The sequence below is a fragment of the Silurus aristotelis genome, assembly GCF_946808225.1.
Source record: "Silurus aristotelis genome assembly, chromosome: 7".
Taxonomy (NCBI): Eukaryota; Metazoa; Chordata; class Actinopteri; order Siluriformes; family Siluridae; genus Silurus; species Silurus aristotelis.
This window is the reverse complement of record NC_139580.1, coordinates 9,704,009-9,727,005: the sequence shown is the minus strand read 5'-3', so window position 1 is coordinate 9,727,005 and position 22,997 is coordinate 9,704,009. Positions and strand designations below refer to the sequence as shown.

General features: G+C 38.9%; 2 protein-coding genes across 4 annotated transcripts in view; both read left to right on the top strand.

The window, feature by feature from the left end:
• LOC310729003 (ATP-binding cassette sub-family C member 5) overlaps positions 1-15,657 on the top strand; it is a 47,027-nt gene extending 31,370 nt beyond the window's left edge. For both annotated transcript variants that reach the window (XM_083546923.1, XM_083546924.1), the window contains 9 exons: positions 540-668; positions 4,120-4,306; positions 4,470-4,559; positions 5,302-5,494; positions 5,692-5,851; positions 5,960-6,038; positions 9,025-9,138; positions 12,865-13,029; positions 14,510-15,657. In XM_083546923.1, coding sequence (XP_083403049.1) covers positions 540-668; positions 4,120-4,306; positions 4,470-4,559; positions 5,302-5,494; positions 5,692-5,851; positions 5,960-6,038; positions 9,025-9,138; positions 12,865-13,029; positions 14,510-14,617 — 1,225 coding nt within the window. In that variant the 3' untranslated portion in view covers positions 14,618-15,657. The remainder of the gene's footprint in view (positions 1-539; positions 669-4,119; positions 4,307-4,469; positions 4,560-5,301; positions 5,495-5,691; positions 5,852-5,959; positions 6,039-9,024; positions 9,139-12,864; positions 13,030-14,509) is intronic.
• A 4,439-nt stretch (positions 15,658-20,096) lies between these two features.
• Positions 20,097-22,997, top strand: part of med12 (mediator complex subunit 12) — a 47,130-nt gene continuing 44,229 nt past the window's right edge. Inside the window, exon 1 of one of the 2 annotated variants that reach the window (XM_083546896.1) lies at positions 20,097-20,277. In XM_083546896.1, the coding sequence (XP_083403022.1) occupies positions 20,179-20,277 (99 nt within the window). In that variant the 5' untranslated portion in view covers positions 20,097-20,178. The remainder of the gene's footprint in view (positions 20,278-22,997) is intronic. The other variant, XM_083546897.1, reaches the window with a different exon arrangement.

Genomic DNA, 22,997 nt, shown 5'->3' with positions numbered 1-22,997 from the left:
TGAAAGAACATCATTTGTAAACAGCCACTGTTCTAGAAACAGGGCATTTTTTTTTATCCTTTTCATGGTTTGTCCTTTTTTTCCCCTCATTCTAATCCCGATTCCAATAATGAGAAAAGGGTGATTCATAGCAGTCCTTTTATTTGCAGCCTTTGCCCATTTGATTCCGTGTCTAAAAGTAGAAATCAGCCCACCTTTAACCAATAAAGGTCCATCTCTCACATCGCTGCCGGCCGAGACTCCTATCCTGCTGGTTTTAGCGCTAGAGTGGCAGGGCTTATAAAAGGCCCTATAAATTGGGAGTGAGGCCTCAGCAGTGACACAGCCTCTCCCTGGAAGCCTTCAGCAGCACACTTATTGTCCCTTGTGGGTGTCCATCTTATAAGTTACTAACCTGTCACATGGTGGGTGTGATCAGCTGGATGGCTATGATCGCTCACACATCAGTGCTGCTTCACTGAGAATATAGTGGTACTTATGTAACATCAGGGTGAGGTGCGAGATTTTTCGAAATTCCTTTTTCTTTTCTGTCTCAAAAGGGTGATGATTCGTGAGCTAAAAAGGGTGGAGAACATCAGTCTTTCGCCTTTCGTCTCTCACCTCACCAGCAGCCTTCAGGGTCTGTCCACTATCCATGCCTACGACAGGGGGCCGGACTTCCTTCACAGGTGAGCTTATTTACCATACATTTAACCGATATATTATTTGTATGTACATATAGAAATATATTCACCCTTGTGGGTTCTCATTTGTGGTTTGGATTTGTGGTCTTCCTCTACCTACCTAAAATTACCCTATTAATGAATATTGAATATTGAAGAGAAATTACTTACAAAAAAAATGATGAACTGCTTTAAACAAATTATCTGACGTAAGGCCCCATCTTACGTCAGATAATTTGTTTAAAGCAGTTCACAATTTTTTTATTATAAAGAGAAAATTCATGATTTAGTTCTATCTATCTATCTATCTATCTATCTATCTATCTATCTATCTATCTATCTATCTATCTATCTATCTATCTATCTACCTCTCTCCCTACCCCTCTCTCTCTCTCTCTCTCTCTCTCTCTCTCTCTCTCTCTCTCTCGCTCTCTCTCCATATATATATATATATATATATATATATATATATATATATATATATATATATATATATATATATATATACAGTGAGGAAAATAAGTATTTGAACACCCTGCTATTTTGCAAGTTCTCCCACTTAGAAATCATGGAGGGGTCTGAAATTGTCATCATAGGTGCATGTCCACTGTGAGAGACATAATCTAAAAAAAAATATCCAGAAATCACAATATATGATTTTTAAACTATTAATTTGTATGCTACAGCTGCAAATAAGTATTTGAACACCTGTCTATCAGCTAGAATTCTGACCCTCAAAGACCTGTTAGTCTGCCTTTAAAATGTCCACCTCCACTACATGTATTATCCTAAATTAGATGCACCTGTTTGAGGTCGTTAGCTGCATAAAGACACCTGTCCACCCCATACAATCAGTAAGAATCAAACTACTAACATGGCCAAGACCAAAGAGCTGTCCAAAGACACTAGAGACAAAATTGTACACCTCCACAAGGCTGAAAAGGGCTACGGGGAAATTGCCAAGCAGCTTGGTGAAAAAAGGTCCATTGTTGGAGCAATCATTAGAAAATGGAAGAAGCTAAACATAACTGTCAATCGCCCTCGGACTGGGGCTCCATGCAAGATCTCACCTAGTGGGGTCTCAGTAATCCCAAGGAAGGTGAGAATTCAGCCTAGAACTACACGGGAGGAGCTAGTCAATGACCTGAAAAGAGCTGGGACCACCGTTTCCAAGGTTACTGTTGGTAATACACTAAGACGTCATGGTTTGAAATCATGCATGGCACGGAAGGTTCCCCTGCTTAAACCAGCACATGTCCAGGCACGTCTTAAGTTTGCCAATGACCATTTGGATGATCCAGAGGAGTCATGGGAGAAAGTCATGTGGTCAGATGAGACCAAAATAGAACTTTTTGGTCATAATTCCACTAAACGTGTTTGGAGGAAGAAGAATTATGAGTACCATCCCAAGAACACCATCCCCACTGTGAAGCATGGAGGTGGTAGAATCATGCTTTGGGGGTGTTTTTCTGCACATGGAACAGGGCGAATGCACTGTATTAAGGAGAGGATGACCGGGGCCATGTATTGCGAGATTTTGGGGAACAACCTCCTTCCCTCAGTTAGAGCATTGAAGATGGATCGAGGCTGGGTCTTCCAACATGACAATGACCCGAAGCACACAGCCAGGATAACCAAGGAGTGGCTCTGTAAGAAGCATATCAAGGTTCTGGCGTGGCCTAGCCAGTCTCCAGACCTAAACCCAATAGAGAATCCTTGGAGGGAGCTTAAACTCCGTGTTTCTCAGTGACAGGCCAGAAACCTGACTGATCTAGAGAAGATCTGTGTGGAGGAGTGGGCCAAAATCCCTCCTGCAGTGTGTGCAAACCTGGTGAAAAACTACAGGAAACGTTTGACCTCTGTAATTGCAAACAAAGGCTACTGTACCAAATATTAACATTGACTTTCTCAGGTGTTCAAATACTTATTTGCAGCTGTATCATACAAATAAATAGTTAAAAAATCATACATTGTGATTTCTGGATTTTTTTTGTCTCTATGACAAAAAAAAATCTATATATATGTCTCTCACAGTGGACATGCACCTACGATGACAATTTCAGACCCCTCCATGATTTCTAAGTGGGAGAACTTGCAAAATAGCAGGGTGTTCAAATACTTATTTTCCTCACTGTATATATATATATATATATATATATATATATATATATATATATATATATATATATATATATATATATATATATATATATAAATTGTTATAGGCCTAATAGTTACCTAAAGTAAGTAGATTTTAATTTATTATTGCTAAAAAAAAATCACAAACAATTGCTGTTTCATACAGTATTTGACATAATTGATGTAGATCTGTGGGTAGGAAATTTGGGAACAGTTCTAACTATGCCAGTAAATAAATATATACACTACATACAGTGTATTTTTATATAATGTGAATAATATTACAGTTTTTCTAAGTTGCTTTGGAGCATTTCTCGAATCATCCTTAATATTTGCAACCCAGTAAGTGCATTCTCAAAACAATTTGTACAAACAGCACAATACATTGGATTTCTTGCAAAAGCCTGTACTTTTCTCAAAATCCTTAGTCCATCTCTCAAAACTAGTATTTGTGTCAATAAACATCTCATTCCCATCAGAATAACAAGTTCTTTTGTCAATGTTCATCAAAATGTTTAGTCGTGTTGTCAATATGAAGTGCACAGTTTCAGGATTTCTTGATATAAACTACAATTTGAATTACAATGATTGAAAGTGCACAACATTTTTATTCCTTCTTTAAGGCATTTATGAATTTTAGCAGCAATATTGATAGCATATTTGATTTATATTAAGTGCAAGAGACCGGGCAGGATTCATACATTTACTGGTTGTTTTCGTTGTTCATCCATTTTCAGAAATTTAAATTTTGTGTTTTGCTTTTTTGCCAATTGAAAGTTCACAAGATTCACCTTTAACCTGTTTCAGAGAACTAGTTGATTATTGGTTGATCTGATGCCATTCACTCTCCTTCATTAGTTAAATTCTAAATTCATCCACACAATTCCCGAGACGTTTCGGCGGTTAACACTATTCAGGTGAAACCAGTATAATATATTTTGATCAACTTGACATAAGCAACTGATAATGTAGAACACAGCAGACACTTGTACACAATCAATCAAATGAATCTACAAAAGCATTCGCAATTTGATCAAAGCAACAAGAACAGCAAGTTTTTATGGTGAGCACAAATGACTAAATGATGTGGCGGTTGAACAAGTAGTTTTGAGAAATTAAATTCTGATCTAAGAAACGCTCCAAAGCAACTAAGAAAAAACTGTAAAACAGTTCTCAGTAAATCAATTTGTTTATAATATTAATATATGACTGTAAGGACAGATATGGGAACCAGCATGAAATGTTTTTGCCTTTAATGTTAAGAAAGGTTTCAGATCAAGGAAATATAGATACATTAATATTTTGTGTGTTTATCCAGATACCAGGAGCTGCTGGACACCAACCAGGCTGCCTACTATCTGTTCAGCTGTGCCATGCGCTGGCTTGCAGTGCGTTTAGACCTCATCAGCATTTTACTCACCTCCGTTGCAGCTCTGATGATTGTTATCATGCACGGACATATCTCTCCAGCCTACGCCGGTCTGGCCATCTCCTACGCCATCCAGGTGCTCAGCTCTCAAAGCACACACAAACACACACACACACACACACACACACACACACACACACACACACACAAATGTTCAATTTCTTTAACCAAAAGGCTAATGCTATTTATGTGTTTAACATGGAAGTGTTTCTAACCACTGTGACCTCTGTCTATTCTAGCTGACAGGTCTTTTTCAGCTCACGGTGAGACTTCTGTCTGAAATGGAGGCTCGGTTTACATCAGTGGAGAGGATCGATCATTACATCCAGGTGAATGTGCAAACAGACAAGAACAGATATTCAGTACTGGAGTAGAGTGTTTAGGTGCTTAGGTGCTGCTAAGTGTAGGTCCACATCCTTACACGCATTATGTTCACGTTCTCATATAAGCAGAACAGGACATACATACATACATGTCATTAAATGCTATACCTTAGATGTATTTGTCTAAAATTGAAAACATTTACCTAAAAGTACCTCATTCACAGAAAAGCAATTATGTGAACTTTTAATAATTAAACATAAGGCTATAAAAAAAAAAAATAATACATTTAAAGAAATGGAAGAAAATGAGTTGGACCACCTTTGGATATGCCATGCACAATGAACAGATAAGACACATCTATTTGGTGTTTTTAACACAAGGAGAATAACCACATACATGAAGGAGGAATGAAAGGTTTCTGGGGGTTTCTAGGGTTAAGGTCAGAGCTCTATAGAAGGACCCTCAAGATCTTCTACTCCAACCCTTGTAAATCATATTTTCATGGAGCTTACTTTATGCACAGGGGCATCTTCAAGATGGAATATTTTTTGGGGTCTTTTATTTAAATTTTTTATAGCTACTACGTCTAATGGCATCCTATATGGCAGTTGTGTGCCTCCAACTAGTGGTATCGGTTTGGGGAAGAAATACATATGGCTACTTTTGTTTATATAGTGTGTCTACAGTATGTGTTGTTAAAAGTATAATCCAGCTTTTAATGCAAATCTATTAACTTTGCACTTGTAGAACCTGGAGACGGAGGCTCCTCAGCAGATCAGAAATGCCTCTGCACTGGCAACCAACTGGCCACAGAAGGGTAGCATCAGCTACCAGGATGTGGAGATGCGTTATCGGCCTGAGTTACCCCTGGCACTAAAAGGCCTCACTTTCACTGTTCATCCAGAGGAGAAAGTGGGCATTGTTGGTCGGACAGGTTCAGGTGTGTCCGAACTTTTGTTCATCAAGGTCTTTTTAAATTCTGAACTGGCCAAGTGGCTTTACCTTTCTCCTCTGTTGTATCATTTAATTGAAGTTCTAATTTGTTACTGATCTTGGTGGTGTGTCAGGCCTTCGCACTGTACATTTTGATTAACACTAATGTAAATGAGTAATGACTTTGCCCGCTGGTTTCCTCAGGTAAATCTTCACTTGGCATAGCACTTTTCAGACTGGTAGAGCTTAGTGGGGGATCCATCATCATCGATGGTGTCAACATCGCTCAAATAGGCCTGGAAACCTTGAGAAGCAGACTGTCAGTCATCCCTCAGGAGCCTGTTCTCTTCCTTGGTACTGTCAGGTAAAGTTTACATCACAGACACAGCTCAGACATGCACGTGCCCAGGTCTGGAACAACAGACTCGTAAAACATGTTCCTGTTTTGTTTTTTTGTTTTTTTGTTGCTTAGGTCAAACTTGGATATGTGGGGCCAGTACACAGATGCGCAGGTCTGGGAGGCACTAGATAAAACGCACATCAGAGAGAGGGTGAGTAAAGAGAGCTCAGGTGCAGAGTTCAACAAATTATATTTAGGTTTGTTTTCTGACGATGCCACAAACCTGGCTCTCCTACAATATAAACATTAGAGGAGAAAAAGACAGAATGTGTTTGAAAGTGTAGACTTCCTAGACTGATCGTTTAAAAATTATTTAAAACTGTATTGCAAGGGATATGGCTGCTATATTCATGCCATATGCTAAAATCATATTTATGTAAATTATCCCCGCCCTAAAAGGGAGATCCGCCTACCAGATCCGCCTTGGCCCATTTCTTCAAATAACAACTATACATGGTAGTAAACATGGTTTTAGCAGAGACGGTGGAGTCACCGTAGAGACTTATCAGTGTGTTCACTCTTCTTCTATGTCTCACTTAGGCAGCTGAAAGCAATACAGATTACAAACAGCTCCTTTAATTGTAAAAGATTTTATGTAAACCAGTACCCAGATTTATTTGTTTACCATTAATGACCTTTGCTTTGAGCATTCTAATAATAAAGTTGTTCTAGATCCAAACTTTCTCTCAGAACATTAGTCAATATGGGAATTCAGTGTTTCAGAGACCAGAGTTTGGTCTTATACTCATTTGGTAAATTTGGTTGCTAGACTTGAAAATTGGAATTCTCTAACACCAAAGTATGAGTGTGAAAAAAAAAGTACATTGCTATTGTTACGGTGCATTTTTGCGTATCGCATGCTTACAAACTGTGTCTTGATATATCTATACTTTCTCTTTGGTGACATATAAACAAGCCTACCAAAGAATAATTGGGCACTTATTAGGTGATTTCATTCCACTGTCTTCACCTTTACCTGGTGTCTGCACAGTAACAATATGACGAAATTAGCATTTGAGAACAAGGAATCATTGACGTTACCAAAAAAAAAAAAAAAAAAGGTTAAAAGGAAATCATTTGAACAATAGCACGATTGCATTTTGAATACTTTGATTAAATGCAATTTCTCCAGATTTTGGCCCACACTGATTAAATCTAATGGAGGTTTATTAGATTGCTAATGTTGGATCATCTTTGCTTTTGGCATCCTAATGAACCCAGTCATACTGAATCCATACTCGCTCTCGGATGACTAATGAATGTGGGAGTACAGAGCTCCCAAGACCAAAACTGATCACACCATTACTCATGGGTGAGGATAGTTTCGTTCCTCTTTCCCTGCTGATGTCAGGGATGGGGTTTTGTTAGGTCACAAAACAATTTTATAATCAGCTGGTTGGAATTTGCAATTACTGCTTTTTTTTATTTAATGAATTGAAATGAATATCTGAAAATTGCACCACTGATGAATTATACTGCTAAAATGTTAACATCATTATGATTCAGTTACTTTCTTTCTGGTTATGCATGTGTTATCCCACATAAACAAAGCAGGCTGAAATTTTCAATTACTAGCATTGATCATATTGAGAACTAGCCGTAGTGCATATTTTCGGTTTACATGAAAAAGAAAAAGCAGAACTTCAATTATTGTTGCCTTTTTGCATTTAAATTAACCAGAGCTGAATGAAGCCTCAGTTTTTCTCTTCGAAACACTGATGAACGTGAGAGTTTTACACAAGGTTAGTCTGTATAAACGAAATGCAGCTGTTTTGTAGCAACTGATGTTTATTATTATTAAAAGAAAATCATTTAAAGGATAATGTGTGGCTGTATGCTATATGTTGAGTCTGATAGTAAAGTAAGGAGAAATGACTGTTCAACACTTGAGAAATGACTGTTATGGGAAAAGAATAAGTGTCACCTGGACTATTCCGACAGCACGTCCTGCAAGTTGCTGACGATCCTGAGGCAGTTTAGTTCCTGTTGTCAATTATATTATAGCAGCTACAAGAGTCACTCATTATTCTATGTCTTGAAGGTAAAGGTAAAATGTATAGGTGCCTTATAATTGTCACATGTACATTACAGCACAGTGAAATTCGTTTCTCGCATATCCCAGCGATGCTGAGAATCTGGGGTCAGAGTGCAGAGGGTTAAGGGCCAGAGTGGCAGCTTGGCAGTACTGAGGCTTGAAGCCCCAACCTACCAATCCTAAGTTAATAAGACAAACAAAATGCAGCATGTCATGTTAGCAAGAAACCAAAACCTGACCTGAAAACTTTACATGCTGTAAATAATACAAACACTGGAGACTCTATTGATAAAGATCTTCTTACAGAAAACTCTACTGATTTTATATGTTAATGAAATATCAGCTTTCAAATTCATCTTATTCACCAGGATCAGATTATATAGAACATCCTCTATATAGTATGTTCCAATGCTTCTGTAGGAACAATAAAATATGAAATCGTGATAATCGAGATCAACCTGCGATTGCGCTAAATACCCTGTCAGAGCTGCTGTTATAGAAAATGAATCAACACCTTGTAAGTAATCAGATTGGAGATTTTTACCACAATGGGGCATAATTGCATGTAATGAATTCGGTGGATTGATTAAACGATCCGAAGGGAGATCCCTGACATTGGAACTTTTTTGCATTTTGCATCCTAAATGAACCCAGATGACTGATGAATTTAGGAAGATTAGGAAGATTCTAATGAATCCAGATGGCTCGAGGAAAATTGGCCTTGTACTCATCGGGTGAGGATGTTTTGGCTGCTTTTTTCCCCCTTGTTGCAGCAGGTGCCTTTAATGATTATTGCATATTATTAATCACTAAAGCACGAGGGAAAACTGATCTTTTGAAGGATAACCTGTCAAAAATATGGTTGAATTAAATTCCTCCTGGAAATTCTGGGCAATACAAATTAAATCTTCTATAGATATTCACCTGAACGTGGAAAATCACTGTTGTTTTTTTTGTATTCTAACAAGTACAACTTTATATACATGTTTGTGTCTTGTGCTATGACTCTCAGATGACTGATGACGTATGAGTGGTTAATTTTTTTTTGTATGCTTTTTCATGCTGATTTTAAAAGGCCATGCCATGTTCGGATTGTTTGCAGATAAGCCAGCTGCCTCACGGTTTTGACTCCGAGGTGACAGAGAATGGTGAGAACTTCTCAGTGGGGGAGCGGCAACTACTGTGCATGGCAAGAGCCCTGCTCAGGCACAGCAAGGTACCAAAACACACCTGCACACAGCTGTTTATGCGCGTTCAGGCTCAGTCCGACGGTCCCACGAGTGCATTTATGCAGGAAAGATAACCAACCATAGCTCCCCCCCTTCCCCTGTGAACTGTCGAGTCATTCCTAATAGAATATTTGTTATTCAGGACACATGTGCTAGGCTGCACATAAGTTAGATTGCCTGGATGTTTTTAGGTTAGGACTGTATACTGACTTATAGGGAAATGCACAAAGGGTCCAGGATGTGTTTTTTTTACAAGATTGGCAATCTGAAACTGTTTCAGCGTGCTGTTTTGTAGCTTTGCCAATAGATTTATTTGCTGTCATCATGCGCTGATGAAACTTATAGGCTGTTTATGACTTTAGGAGTTTTGTGCTAAATCACAGCACCTACAAAACAGTGAAACATTGCCACCACATGGCTGAAAGTCAGACAATACAGAGAATTCAAGTGACAAGAAGGTGGTGAGGATAAGAGGCAGGAAGGGCACAAACGTGGAACAAAACAATTTTTTTTGTTCTGGTGAAAATTGAATCAATGGGTCTTACCTAGAGATGCCAATTTGTACAACTTCTAATTGTATTTTAATAATATACAACATATAACATATGTTTATTGTATATTAGGGGTGTAACATACAAAAAAAATTTACGGTTCGGTACGTACCTCACGGTTAAGTCACGGTGAGGTTCATTTTCTGTACAATTTTTTTAACACAGTTTATTATTATTACATTTTCTGATCAACATTTGAACATTTTTAAATGTATGTTCAAATGCCTGCTTGGGTAAATAATATATAAAATAATATTTTATAATATTTTATAAAAAAAAAAATAGAATAAATCAAATGAATGTAATACACTTTTTTATTACATTGATTAAATTTAATAATCAATTAAACTGGCACAAATTTATGTGTTTTATGTGTAATATTTAATTTTCTAAACATATGATAGATACTTATTTCAGCATACTTTAACAAATGTCTTCATCCCCTACATCCTTTATTCATTCACTCCCTCAATATGTGGAATTTCAAGATTTTCTTGTTTTAAGAGAAATTCTTAAAGCTGGACATAAAACGCTAAAGAATCCATGGCACCAATGTTAGCCGCTAGTCACTTCCTGGTTAGCAGCTACCGCTGGCTCTATGGATTCTTTAGTGTTTTCATGCATGCGCTAAAACAAATCATATTTCCGGTACAGAGTGAGCAGCCACAGTGACACTGCGCTAGCTCTAGTTTCCTTTTTTACCCCTGACATGTTGTGCAAGTTTAATGATAATATTTAAAAAAATCTGCACAAAGTGGGAGGCGGAGAATAACCAAACTTAATACATTCCTGAAGGAACTCAGATTGTAACCATGTTTTGCATGTAAAAAGGACTGCATTCCTTACACATATGATCCGAAACGAAAAAATCTGTTATGAATATGTGCAGTTACACCCCTAATATATGTGTGTATATTTATACATTTGAATATATTTATATTTTATATAATTTATACTTATTTTATAAGTATATATATATATATATATATATATATATATATATATATATATATATATATATATATATATATATATATATATACAGTGGGTACGGAAAGTATTCAGACCCCCTTAAATTTTCCACTCTTTGTTATATTGCAGCCATTTGCTAAAATCATTTAGGTTCATTCTTCTTCCTCATGAATGTACACACAGCTCCCCATATTGACAGAAAAACACAGAATTGTTGACATTGTTGCAGATTTATTAAAAAAGAAAAACTGAAATATCACATGGTCCTAAGTATTCAGACCCTTTGCTGTGACACTCAAATATTTAACTCAGGTGCTTTCCATTTCTTCTGATCATCCTTGAGATGGTTCCACACCTTCATTTGAGTCCAGCTGTGTTTGATTATACTGATTGGACTTGATTAGGAAAGCCACACACCTGTCTATATAAGACCTTCCAGATCACAATGCATGTCAGAGCAAATGAGAATCATGAGGTCAAAGGAACTGCCTGAAGAGCTCAGAGACAGAATTGTGGCAAGGCACAGATCTGGCCAAGGTTACAAAAAGATTTCTGCTGCACTTAAGGTTCCTAAGAGCACAGTGGCCTCCATAATCCTCAAATGGAAGACGTTTGGGACGACCAGAACCCTTTCTAGAGCTGGCCGTCCGGCCAAACTGAGCTATCGGGGGAGAAGAGCCTTGGTGAGAGAGGTAAAGAAGAACCCAAAGATCACTGTGGCTGAGCTCCAGAGATGCAGTCAGGAGATGGGAGAAAGTTGTAGAAAGTCAACCATCACTGCAGCCCTCCACCAGTCGGAGCTTTATGGCAGAGTGGCCCGACGGAAGCCCCTCCTCAGTGTAAGACACATGAAAGCCCGCATGGAGTTTGCTAAAAAACACCTGAAGGACTCCAAGATGGTGAGAAATAAGATTCTCTGGTCTGATGAGACCAAAATATAACTTTTTGGCCTTAATTCTAAGCGGTATGTGTGGAGAAAACCAGGCACTGCTCATCACCTGTCCAATACAGTCCCAACAGTGAAGCATGGTGGTGGCAGCATCATGCTGTGGGGGTGTTTTTCAGCTGCAGGGACAGGACGACTGGTTGCAATCGACGGAAAGATGAATGCGGCCAAGTACAGGGATATCCTGGACAAAAACCTTCTCCAGAGTGCTCTGGACCTCAGACTGGGCCGAAGGTTTACCCTCCAACAAGACAATGACCCTAAGCACACAGCTAAAATAACGAAGGAGTGGCTTCACAACAACTCTGTGACTGTTCTTGAATGGCCCAGCCAGAGCAATGACTTAAACCCAATTGAGCATCTCTGGAGAGACCTAAAAATGGCTGTCCACCAACGTTTACCATCCAACCTGACAGAACTGGAGAGGACCTGCAAGGAGGAATGTCAGAGGATTCCCAAATCCAGGTGTGAAAGACTTGTTGCATCTTTCCCAAAAAGACTCCTGGCTGTATTAGATCAAAAGGGGGCTTCTACTAAATACTGAGCAAAGGGTCTGAATACTTAGGACCATGTGATATTTCAGTTTTTCTTTTTTAATAAATCTGCAACAATGTCAACAATTCTGTGTTTTTCTGTCAATATGGGGACCTATGTGTACATTCATGAGGAAGAAGAATGAACCTAAATGATTTTAGCAAATGGCTGCAATATAACAAAGAGTGAAAAATTTAAGGGGGTCTGAATACTTTCCGTACCCACTGTATATATATATATATATATATATATATATATATATATATATATATATATATATACATATATATATATATATATATATATATATATATATATACATATATATATATATATATATATATATATATATATATATATATATAGCAATGTATATAAATAGATAAATAAATTCTATGTATGTATTTATATATATATTTATATACATTGCTATTTGCAGTTCTATTAATATGTTAACTGCATTTCATCGGCCCTGTACTTGTACTCTGCAGAATGACAAAGGTAAATCTAATCCAATGTAATCCAATCTAATATAATATAATGTTGTTCCTAAAAAGCACAACAGCAGTAATTGGACTTGGTTTTCTACGCACTGAAGACTCAATGTTTATTTGCAGTTTAACACACAAACAGCACTAAATTAATTACTAACAGCCCCATTATTGTTTGTGTCAAATGCAATTATGACAATTTTCTCCTGTCTGTGTTAGATTTTGCTTTTAGATGAGGCAACAGCAGCCATTGACACAGAGACGGATCGGCTTATTCAGGAGACCATCCGCACCTCTTTCAAACGCTGTACCACACTAATCATTGCTCACCGCATCCATACTGTCCTCAGCTGTGACAGAGTTCTGGTACTGGACCAGGGGCAGGTCAGTCTGCTTATTGAAGTACTGTTTGCTTCTATCTTTCTTTATGAAGTTTGTTTTAATGTTTTTAAATGTGGAAATTGAAATGGGAGTGTTTAATTTGGTAAATGGTTTTAATTTCTTTAAAGTGATAAAAGGTGATAGATGGGCCCCTCAAAAATATTCTATACTGTACATAATGTATATTTATGGTCTTTAATTTGATCAGCCATAACATTAAAATCACTTACAGGTGACATAAATAACATTACCGTATTTTTCAAACTATAAGCCGCTACTTTTTTCCCACGTTTTGAACCCCGTGGCTTAAATAACTAAGCAGCTTATTTATTAATTTTTCCTGTGTTTTTCCCGGTTTCACAAACTTCAAGCCAAAAAACTAAACCCTATAACATTAGACCAATGAAATTACCGAACGGAAACGAAAAAACGCACCTCACCTGTGTTCTGAGCTGCACGGCATCAGGAGGAAAAAAACATTTTTTTTTAACGCACGACGATGCCAAAAACTCCCGAGAGAAATAGTTGTAAAAGGAAGGAGGAAGACAGTGAACAATGACTTTCTTGGTAGGCTACTGTTTAGATACAAGCCGTTGTACCACGTTGAGTCTGGGTAAAGGGAGAGCTCGCTAACTCCATTTGCAAAAGAAATCATATAAGCACAGACAGGTTTCCAAAACTCGTGCTTTTTTTTTTTTCTTGGCAACAGCGTTACGGGTAAGTCAAGGAAACTTAGAAATGAGCATCAGAAAATAATATGGACATAATCCTCCTTCTCCACACATGCAGAAATAGCAGAAAAATGCGGCGGCAGGCTATTCCCAAAATACCGCTCTGCTCCTAAAGGAACATATTTCACCCGTTACACCGTGTAACAGACACTTTTATTAAAGCCTGTGTAAAGTTCATTAGTTTCAGTGTAGACAGCGGCTTATAGACAGGTGCGGCTTATTTATGTTCAAAATAAAAATATTTGTCAAATTTAGTGGGTGCGGCTTATATAGTGCGCTTTATAGTCCGGAAATTTCGGTAATTATTTGATTACAATGGCAGATCTGGGTGGGATATATTAGGCAAAAACATGAACAATCAGTTCTTAAACTTGATGTGTTGGGAGCATGAAAAATGGGCAACTATGACAAGGTCCAAATTGTGATGGCTAGATTACTGGGTCAAAACAGCAGGTCTTGGGGTGTTCCTGCTATGCAGTGGTTATAGTACCTACCAAAATAGGTCTAAGGAAGGACAAACATTACATGTGCCATGTAAGTGACAGGTTTCTCACTAGAAAAGTATTAAAAGAATTGTAAAGGATAATTTTATTGAACCTTTATTCCGGTCATATTTTTCTCTGTTTCACTCCTATTATTGGCCCTTTGCAAGAACAGATTGATTAGAAAGTACTGCATATTAAAAACTTACACTGCATAACATCTTACTAATGTAATTGGGCCTCTGCATGCTTTTCTCTTTTGTGAGACAGATCGTAGAGTATGACAGCCCTCCAAATCTGCTGGCAGATGAGAGCTCGTGTTTCCATGCCATGGTGGAAGCATTGAACAGAAATGCCGACCATGCAGAGAGATCCTGAACAGCCATCGGGCATACCACTGGGCACAAGACCGAGCTCTTTGCATAAAGAAGCTGCTGGAGAAGATGTTTGTTCAGTGTTTAAATCAGTGGCTGTGTGTTATTTGTTCAGTATTGCCCAGTGTTCTATTGCACTGACTAGTGCAGTATTTTTTTGCACAAGTGGTTCTGGAAAAAATCTGTATGTTGAATGCACAAGCCTGTACCAGCCTAGACTTAAAGAACAGATTGATTGTTTAAAATGCTCACGTGGGCATATATTGCTATATATTGCTGTATATTGCAAAGAGGATCGTCTCAAAACCAATGAGGGAATGTTAAAGTTGCATTGAGCTTAATATTGTTTTTCGTGTGGGCGGTTGGGGGGAAAGTCCTGTTGCTGAAATGCGAGAGAAATTAGGACAATTTCAGGATAAGAAATGAGGATAATTTGTGCTGTGTATGTAATTTTATTCAAATAATGTAGACAGAAGGAACGTTTTACACAAGAAATAGCAATGATTTTTTAGTATTAATGAGCAATGGCCTTTGAAGTATTTGGGAGATTTGCAATAAACATACAGTGCTATGCCAAAAGCTGCAAAAGTGACATGTGCTGTGTGAAGTAACCAAAGGAAAAAAAAACACAGAACACACTGAAGTTAAACACTACAGAGCAGAACTCTGCTGGTTTATTTCTGCTCATAGGCTTCATGTTGTGCCTAAAGCATTGTGCAATCAGTGTATATGTTTTAGAAAGGGAAGAAACTGCGGCCTATATTTTAGCTCCCGCTTCTTCATCTGTGCTTTGATTTGGATTCTTAAAACCGTCCTCGTTTTCAGCTCGGTTCTGCCGCTGTTCTCACATGTGATAGCTAAATCGAGACGTTTAAATGAGTCAGTCCTCTCAGGATGAACAGAGTCTGTAGAGGCTTTCACAGGAGGCTCTAATGAATCCTTGAAAAGAAAAAAAAATGACACATCCAACTGACATCTGCAACGTGCATAAAAACATAATTATGAAAACTTGTTTTGTGTATGAATGTGTCTTGTTCTGACAAATCTCAATAGCCCCATTAGCATCTTTTCTTAAAATGCAGCTATTAGGCAAAACAATTGCACATGTGTGGGTGGCTAAAAACCACACAACAATGAATAGAGTGAAATGTAGGATGCCATTTTTCACTTCGCCATCCTCTGGTATAGAGATATTCCTCTGGGAGAAACCTTGATGGAAGCTGACTGTTTAATTACGCTGAGGACAAAAGCAATTTGCTTTAAGATTGATTGTTGTTTATATGACATGCTTTCTGGTGGACTGACATTGTATTGAAAAGTTTCTTGTCGTATCAAAGTGTTTTTTGCACATTTGTCATAAAAATGCTTTTTTTGATTAAAGGTATTTTTCTACATTAAAACATTCCAGGGTTTTTTTTTTTTTTTTTTACACACATAAACACACATTCATGCAGTTATCTAATCAGCCGATCGTGTGGCAGGTTCAGGTCAAGAGCTCCAGTTAATGTTCATATCAAACATCAGAATGAGGGAAAATGTATTCTTTGGAATCATTGAGGCAACAACTTCACTTTATACCAGAATAATCTTGATGAATATGAACCCATCTGTCTGAAAGCTTAGGCCGCAAATAAAAGGCGAAGTAAAAGTCTAGATCTCAAACCTACTGAGAGGAACTTTGATGAAATCTTGAACGCTCTCAAACATCCATGAACGGAAGCAATGTTGTCAAGATGGATTTCTTCAGAACGATGTAAGAGACTGAGAAACTCCTTTAGATATGGTTTTCTTTAGATTCAGGTTTCTAAAAGTGGTTCTACATGCTGCTGAAATATAGGGTTTTCATGTATTAGGTTTCAGAATGCTGTTCAATAATGTTCAACAAGCACATGGGTCTGATGCTCAGGTGTCCACAAACACTTAGCCGTATGTTTTGCATATGAATAATGTAATTAGTGTCCTTAATGGCAAATTCAGCTCCTGTTTGCTGTTTAAATAACCTCCACTCTGGTGGAAAAATTCTCCGTTAGATTGGATGGAGATTTGTTCTCACTCAGCTACAAGGGTGTTAGTAAAGTCAGATACTAATGTACGCTAAAGAGGCCTGGGAAGCAAAAATTCATCCCAAAGATGCTCAGTAGGGTTTAGGTCAGAGCTCCTTTGCAGCACATTCAAGATCTTCCACATTTTTCAACCCAAAGAAACCATATCGAGCTAACTTTGTGCACAGAAAGTCATGCTGGAACAGTTTTGAATCTCCTAGTTTGTGGTAACAGTTTGGGAAAGAACCACATGTTGTTGAAAAAGTCAGTTGTCGTGAACAAGTTTCCTTGTTTGTGTCTGAATTGCATTATGTTGGAATGAGGTACGAAGGCAACAGAAAGAAGAAGATTACTGGTACGAAGGCAACAGAAAGAAGAAGATTACTGACCTCATACCAACATAATGCAATTCAGACACAAACATGGAAACTCTACATCTGCCTCTTTCAATCCTACTTCCTGTATGTCTTCCCTCACTACATCCATAAACCTCTTCCTTGATCTTCTTTTATTTTCCTCCTTCCTGGCGGCTCGATCTTCAGCATTCTCCTAACGATATACCCCATGTCCCTCCTCTGCACATGTCCAAACCATCTCAATCTCTGCACATCTCCCTTATTCTTGAAGATCAATACCTGCACACTTCTTCTCCATTCCTCAGGCATCCTCTCACCTTCCAAAATCTTGTTAAACAATCTGGTAAAAAACTCCACTGCCATCTCTCCTAAACATCTCCATGCTTCTACCGGTATGTCATCTGGTCCTACCGACTTTCCACTCTTCATCCTCTTAATATTTGCTCTCACTTCCTCCTTATTAATCCTATCCACTTCCTGCTTCACCATCTCCACACCATCCAACCTTCTCTCTCTCTCTCTCTCTCTCTCTCTCTCTCTCTCTCTCTCTCTCTCTCTCTCTCTCTCTCTCTCTCTCTCTCTCTCTCATCTTCCTTGTTAATCAGCTCCTCAAAATACTCCCTCAACACACACTCCTCACTAGTCAACACATTTCCGTCTCCATCCTTTATTGCTCTAACCTGCAGCACATCCTTCCCAGCTCGGTTCCTCTGCCTGGCCAAGCTGTATAAATCCTTTTCTCCTTCCATCATGTTCAACTTCTCATACAGCTCCTCATATACCTTTTCCTTGGCTTTCACCACATCCCTCTTCACCTGCTGCAGCATCTCCTTGTACTCCTGCCTACATTTCTCATCTCTTTGTCGATCTCAATTCTGTTTCACCAACCACTTTCTCCTTATGCTTTCCTGCCCTTCCTCATTCCACCACTACGTCTCTTTGTCTTGCTTTCTATTTCCAGATGTCACACCAAGTATCTTTCTAGCTGTCTCCCTTATCACTTCTGCAGTAGTTGCCCATCCAGCACCTCTTCACCACCACCGAGCCCCTGTCTGACCTGTTCTCTGAATCTCACACTACAGTTTTCCTCCTTCAGTTTCCACCATCTTATTTTTCTTTCAGTCCTCACTCTCCTCCCCTTCTTCTTCTTCTTCTCCAAAACCATCCTACAGACCACCATCTGATGCTATCTTGCTACACTGTCCCACGCCAACACCTTACAGTCTCTAATCTCCTTCAGGTTGCATCTCCTACATAGAACATAGTCCATCTGTGTGCACCTTCCTCCACTCTTATACGTCACCCTATGATCCTCCTTTTTCTTAAAATAATTGTTTACCACTGCCATTTCCATCCTTTTAGCAAAATCCACCACCATCTGCCCTTCCACATTCCTCTCCTTAAAGCCATACCTACCTGTGTCAATGTATCTCTAACTTCCTGACAGACAGACCACAAGCCGTACAGGTGGGAAAACACACCTCATCCACTCTCACCCTCAGCACTGGAGCTCCCCAGGGTTGTGTTCTGAGCCCCCTGATGTACTCACTGTACACATATGACTGTGTGGCTACTTGCAACTCCACCACCTTTATCAAGTTTGCTGACGACACTGTTGTGGTGGGCCTGATCTCCAACAACGACGAGATGGCCTACCTACAGGAGTTTAAAAACCTGGAGAGATGGTGTCAGGAGAACAACTTTCCCCTGAACGTCAGCAAGACTAAGGAGTTAATAGTAGACTTCAGCACAAAGCAGGAGCAGTCATACCAACCGCTCAACATTAATGGGACCCTAGTGGAGAGAGTGGACAGTTTCCGGTACCTGGGTGTTCACATCACACAAGACCTGTCTTGGTCCTGTCACATCAACAACCCTGGTGAAGAAGGCTCGGCAGCGTCTGTACCATCTGAGACGCTTAAGGGACTTTGAACTTCTCTCTCTCAGGTGCTAAAGACTTTCTACACTTGCACTATTGGGAGCGTCCGGGTATCATCGCTTCCTGGTTCGGGAACACCACCATGCAGGAGAGGCGAGCCTTCCAGAGGGTGGTGCGTTCAGCTAAACGTACATCCACACCAAACTCCCTAACCTGCAGGACATCTACAGCACGCGGTGCCGTACCAGAGCCAGGAAGATTGTGAAGGACCTCAGCCATCCCAACAATGGACTCTTTTCTTTGTTGCTTTCAGGGAAACGCTTCCGCTCCCTGAAAGCGAACACAGAGAGAATGAGGAGGAGCTTCTTCCCGCGTATGTTTACTGTTTATACGCATCCTTGTATATACACTTTTATTTTCACATATATCTTTATATATTATATATTTTATATAGTTTATAGTTTTTCTTTTTATTTATCAACCTCTATTGTTTTTTCTTGGTTTATTTTTTCCCTTATTTTATTCCCTCATACCGGACCGTCGTAAAAAGCATTTCACTGCATGTCGTACTCTGTATGTATGTATGTGTATGTGACAAATAAAAGATTAAATTAGATTTGATTTAAAGTGTTTGAGGTTTACATCTTATTTTTTAATGATGTTATCTGAAGTGTATTAGAATTTATTTGGGGAAAAAAATAGAAGAAAAAATAAATAATAAATAATACAAATGTAAATAAGTAAATAATAAAATGTAAATAAATTATATATATATATATATATATATATATATATATATATATATATATATATATATATATATATATATATATATATATATATATATAATGCTTGTTTTTTTTGTGATCGTTGCCATTTTTATTGTATTTATTAATATATAATTTTCATTTATTCATTGAGTGACCTGTGTCCCTGAGAGAACCCCGTCTCTAGGCGACACATACGGGTTTTCACAACCGTCTTCCCATAATTCCACCGGACCGGAAACCCTCGCTCGTCAGGGTTTTTTTATTCCTACACCCGTATTCTTTAAACAAGTCCCGCCTCCTGTGCTGGTATTGGTTAGCCATGCCGGGACACGGACTCAATTTTAGCAAATGGAGTAGTAAGAATGTGATTATCAGCCAATCAGATGGAAGGAGGCGGGTCTTAGATGAAAACGGGTGGCAAAAACAGGAAGTGGATTCATCCGTATCGTGAAGCTGCTGGGTGGCTGAAGCGGAAAGAGGGACAGGCAGCCTGGGGCAGCTGCTATGCCGCTGGGACGATGGCCGCGTTCGGGATGTTGAGTTACGAGCACCGGCCTTTGAAGCGGCCCAGACTCGGTCCTCCGGACGTTTATCCCCAGGACCCGAAGCAGAAAGAGGTGAGGAGGTGCAGAGTTGCGGGTCTTTGTTAAGTGGAGAGGGAGAGGAGATTGGAAGTGTGCACAAAGAAAATACGGTAGCGTTAGCTAGATACACACACACACACACACACACACACACACACACACACACACACACAGAGGGAAGCGCCACAGGCCTAACCACATGCTAACTACTAATATAGATTAGCCTTGTACACAGTATACTAGCATAAGCATTGACCTGGATTAGTGTGTGTGTGTGTGTGTGTGTGTGTGTGTGTGTGTGTGTGTGTGTGTGTGTGTGTGTTCGTGTTCGTGTTCGTTCGTTCCATTAAAAACACTTCACTCAGCCAAGCTTCACACTACCTACATTTGGTCTGTTTGCTGTAAGTGGTGTTTATGTTATATTATATTTCAGTTTGTTTTTATTTGTTTAGCACGTTTAACAATGGGCATCGTCCCAAAGCAGCTTTACACAAATATAAAGGTGATAAAATATACATTTAGAAGTTTACTCCCTGTGAGTTTGTCCCTAATGATTGAGCCAGTGGTGACAGTGATGAGGAAAAGCTCTCTGAGACTTCATAAGGAAGAACCCTTGAGAGGAACCAGACTGAAAAGAAACCCATCCTCATCTGGGTGACTCTGAATATCCATTCATTACAGTTCCATCATTGTTGGGATCAGTCACGTGTATATATATACAGACTCGTAATCCTCCTCCGTTTACAAACACTTTCGTATTTGTATTTATAGAATATTTGTGTTTTTATCTTTGTTAATTTTTCTTTCGTGCTCTAAAGCAGTCTCTGGCAGAAGAATATCTTTTATGGTGGAGCGCTGGATATCTGTTTAAAACATTTATCATTTAATGAATACTTGATTAACATAAGCACTAAAGTGACCCGGGTCAGAGTTATGAGGTTACAGTGAACCTGCGCTACAGATGTATTCTTTAAACTCACTGTTCTGGATGTTTAAATCGAAACACCGGTTTGTTCTTGCGCGCATTTTTTTATTGACCTGTTTCTAATAAATACGCAAATAAAATGTTTTAAACTCAAGTCTCCATCAGTTGACAACCTCAACAATGATGGTACTGTAATGAATGGACATTCGGTGACACGCAGGTGAGGTCGGGTTCTGGTTTCTTCCTCGGGGATTTGCTGATTGCGGCTAAAATTTTAGATTAGAATTGAATTGAATTGAAAACAGCTTTTGGTAAAGCTTTTTCAACATCCTACTCCACATTTACTTTCAATCCGCTGTTATAACGAACTCTAATCTTCTGGAAAGATGTTCCACAAAAAGTCCATGCTCCACAAGGGTGTTAGTAAAGTCACATACTGGTGTAGGTGAGACGAGGAGGTCTGAAGCGCACTCAGCATTCCAACTCGTCCCAAAGGTGTTCAGTAGGGTTGAGATCAGAGGTCGGTAGCAGCACATTCAAGATCTTATGCACCAACAAATCATGATCTCCAGCATATCTTCATGGAGCTTGCTTTGTGCACAGGGGCGTTGTCATGCTGGAACAGGTTTTTGTTTCCTGGTATAAGTGAAGGGGGAAAAGTTCATGCTCTTACATCCATAGACATCCATCCATCCATAGACCCACCTTTGGCTGGAAGAGTCAGGCTTCCAAACACATTTTCTGGATTGTCTGAATGTTATATTAATAAGATGTCAGTAATAGAATATAATGTTATGTCAGTAATGAGGTGCGTTACCCAACATAACAAATAGCAAGTGGTGATCTGAGAGAGAGAGAGAGAGAGAGAGAGAGAGAGAGAGAGAGAGAGAGAGAGAGAGAGAGAGGTTTGTGTTTCCTACGAAGGGACAAAATTTGAATTTGATTGAGGGCTGTGTTCAGAAAATTCAATATATTTGTATAGCGCACTTAACAATGGACATTGTCTCAAAGCAGCTTTACACAGATAATGTGGTATGAATAAGATTGTTCTTTATAAGTGTAAGTTTGTCAAGGAAAGAAAAACTCCTCGAGACGGCGTAGTGAAGAAACCTTGAGAGGAACCAGACTCAAGAGGAAACCTGTCCTCATCTGGGTGGCACCGAATGTCCATTTATTACAATGGACAATGGTGATCAAATGCAAACTGTAATCCTGAGTCTGTGTAACAGACTGTTGATATTAAATACAGTCCAAATCCATCCTCAGAGTTCCTGTTCTTACTCCTTGATTTCATGCTTTATAGCAAAGTCTAAGCTAAAATTGCCTTGGATTCTCTCATTTATGATTTCACAATATAAAAAAAAATAATTAGAAAACTTGATAATCTGCATGTCCGATTAACTTTTCCCTTCATGTTTATTGTTTGGGAAGTGGTTAAGGAATTGGACTTTGGATTTGAGGGTCAGAAGTTCAAATCCCTGCACCACCTACCTACTGCTGCTAAACCCTTGAGCAAGGTCCTTAACCCCTTAACTGCTCAATTGTAAGTGGATCTGGATACGGACGTCTGCTAAATGACCAATGTAAATGCTCAACTAATGCAGTTTTACTGTTAAAGCTGTAGTTCAGTGAAACTTACACCAACCAGGTAGACATTATGATCACCTGTTTAATATTATGTTGGTCGCTTTTTGCTGGCTAAACAGTCGTGACCTGTCGAGCATCTACAGCATTAATGTCTTCAGCAGTTTGAGCTACAGGAGCTCATCTGTTGGATCGGACCACATGGACCAGCCTTCGCTCCACACGTGCATCATTGATCCTTAGC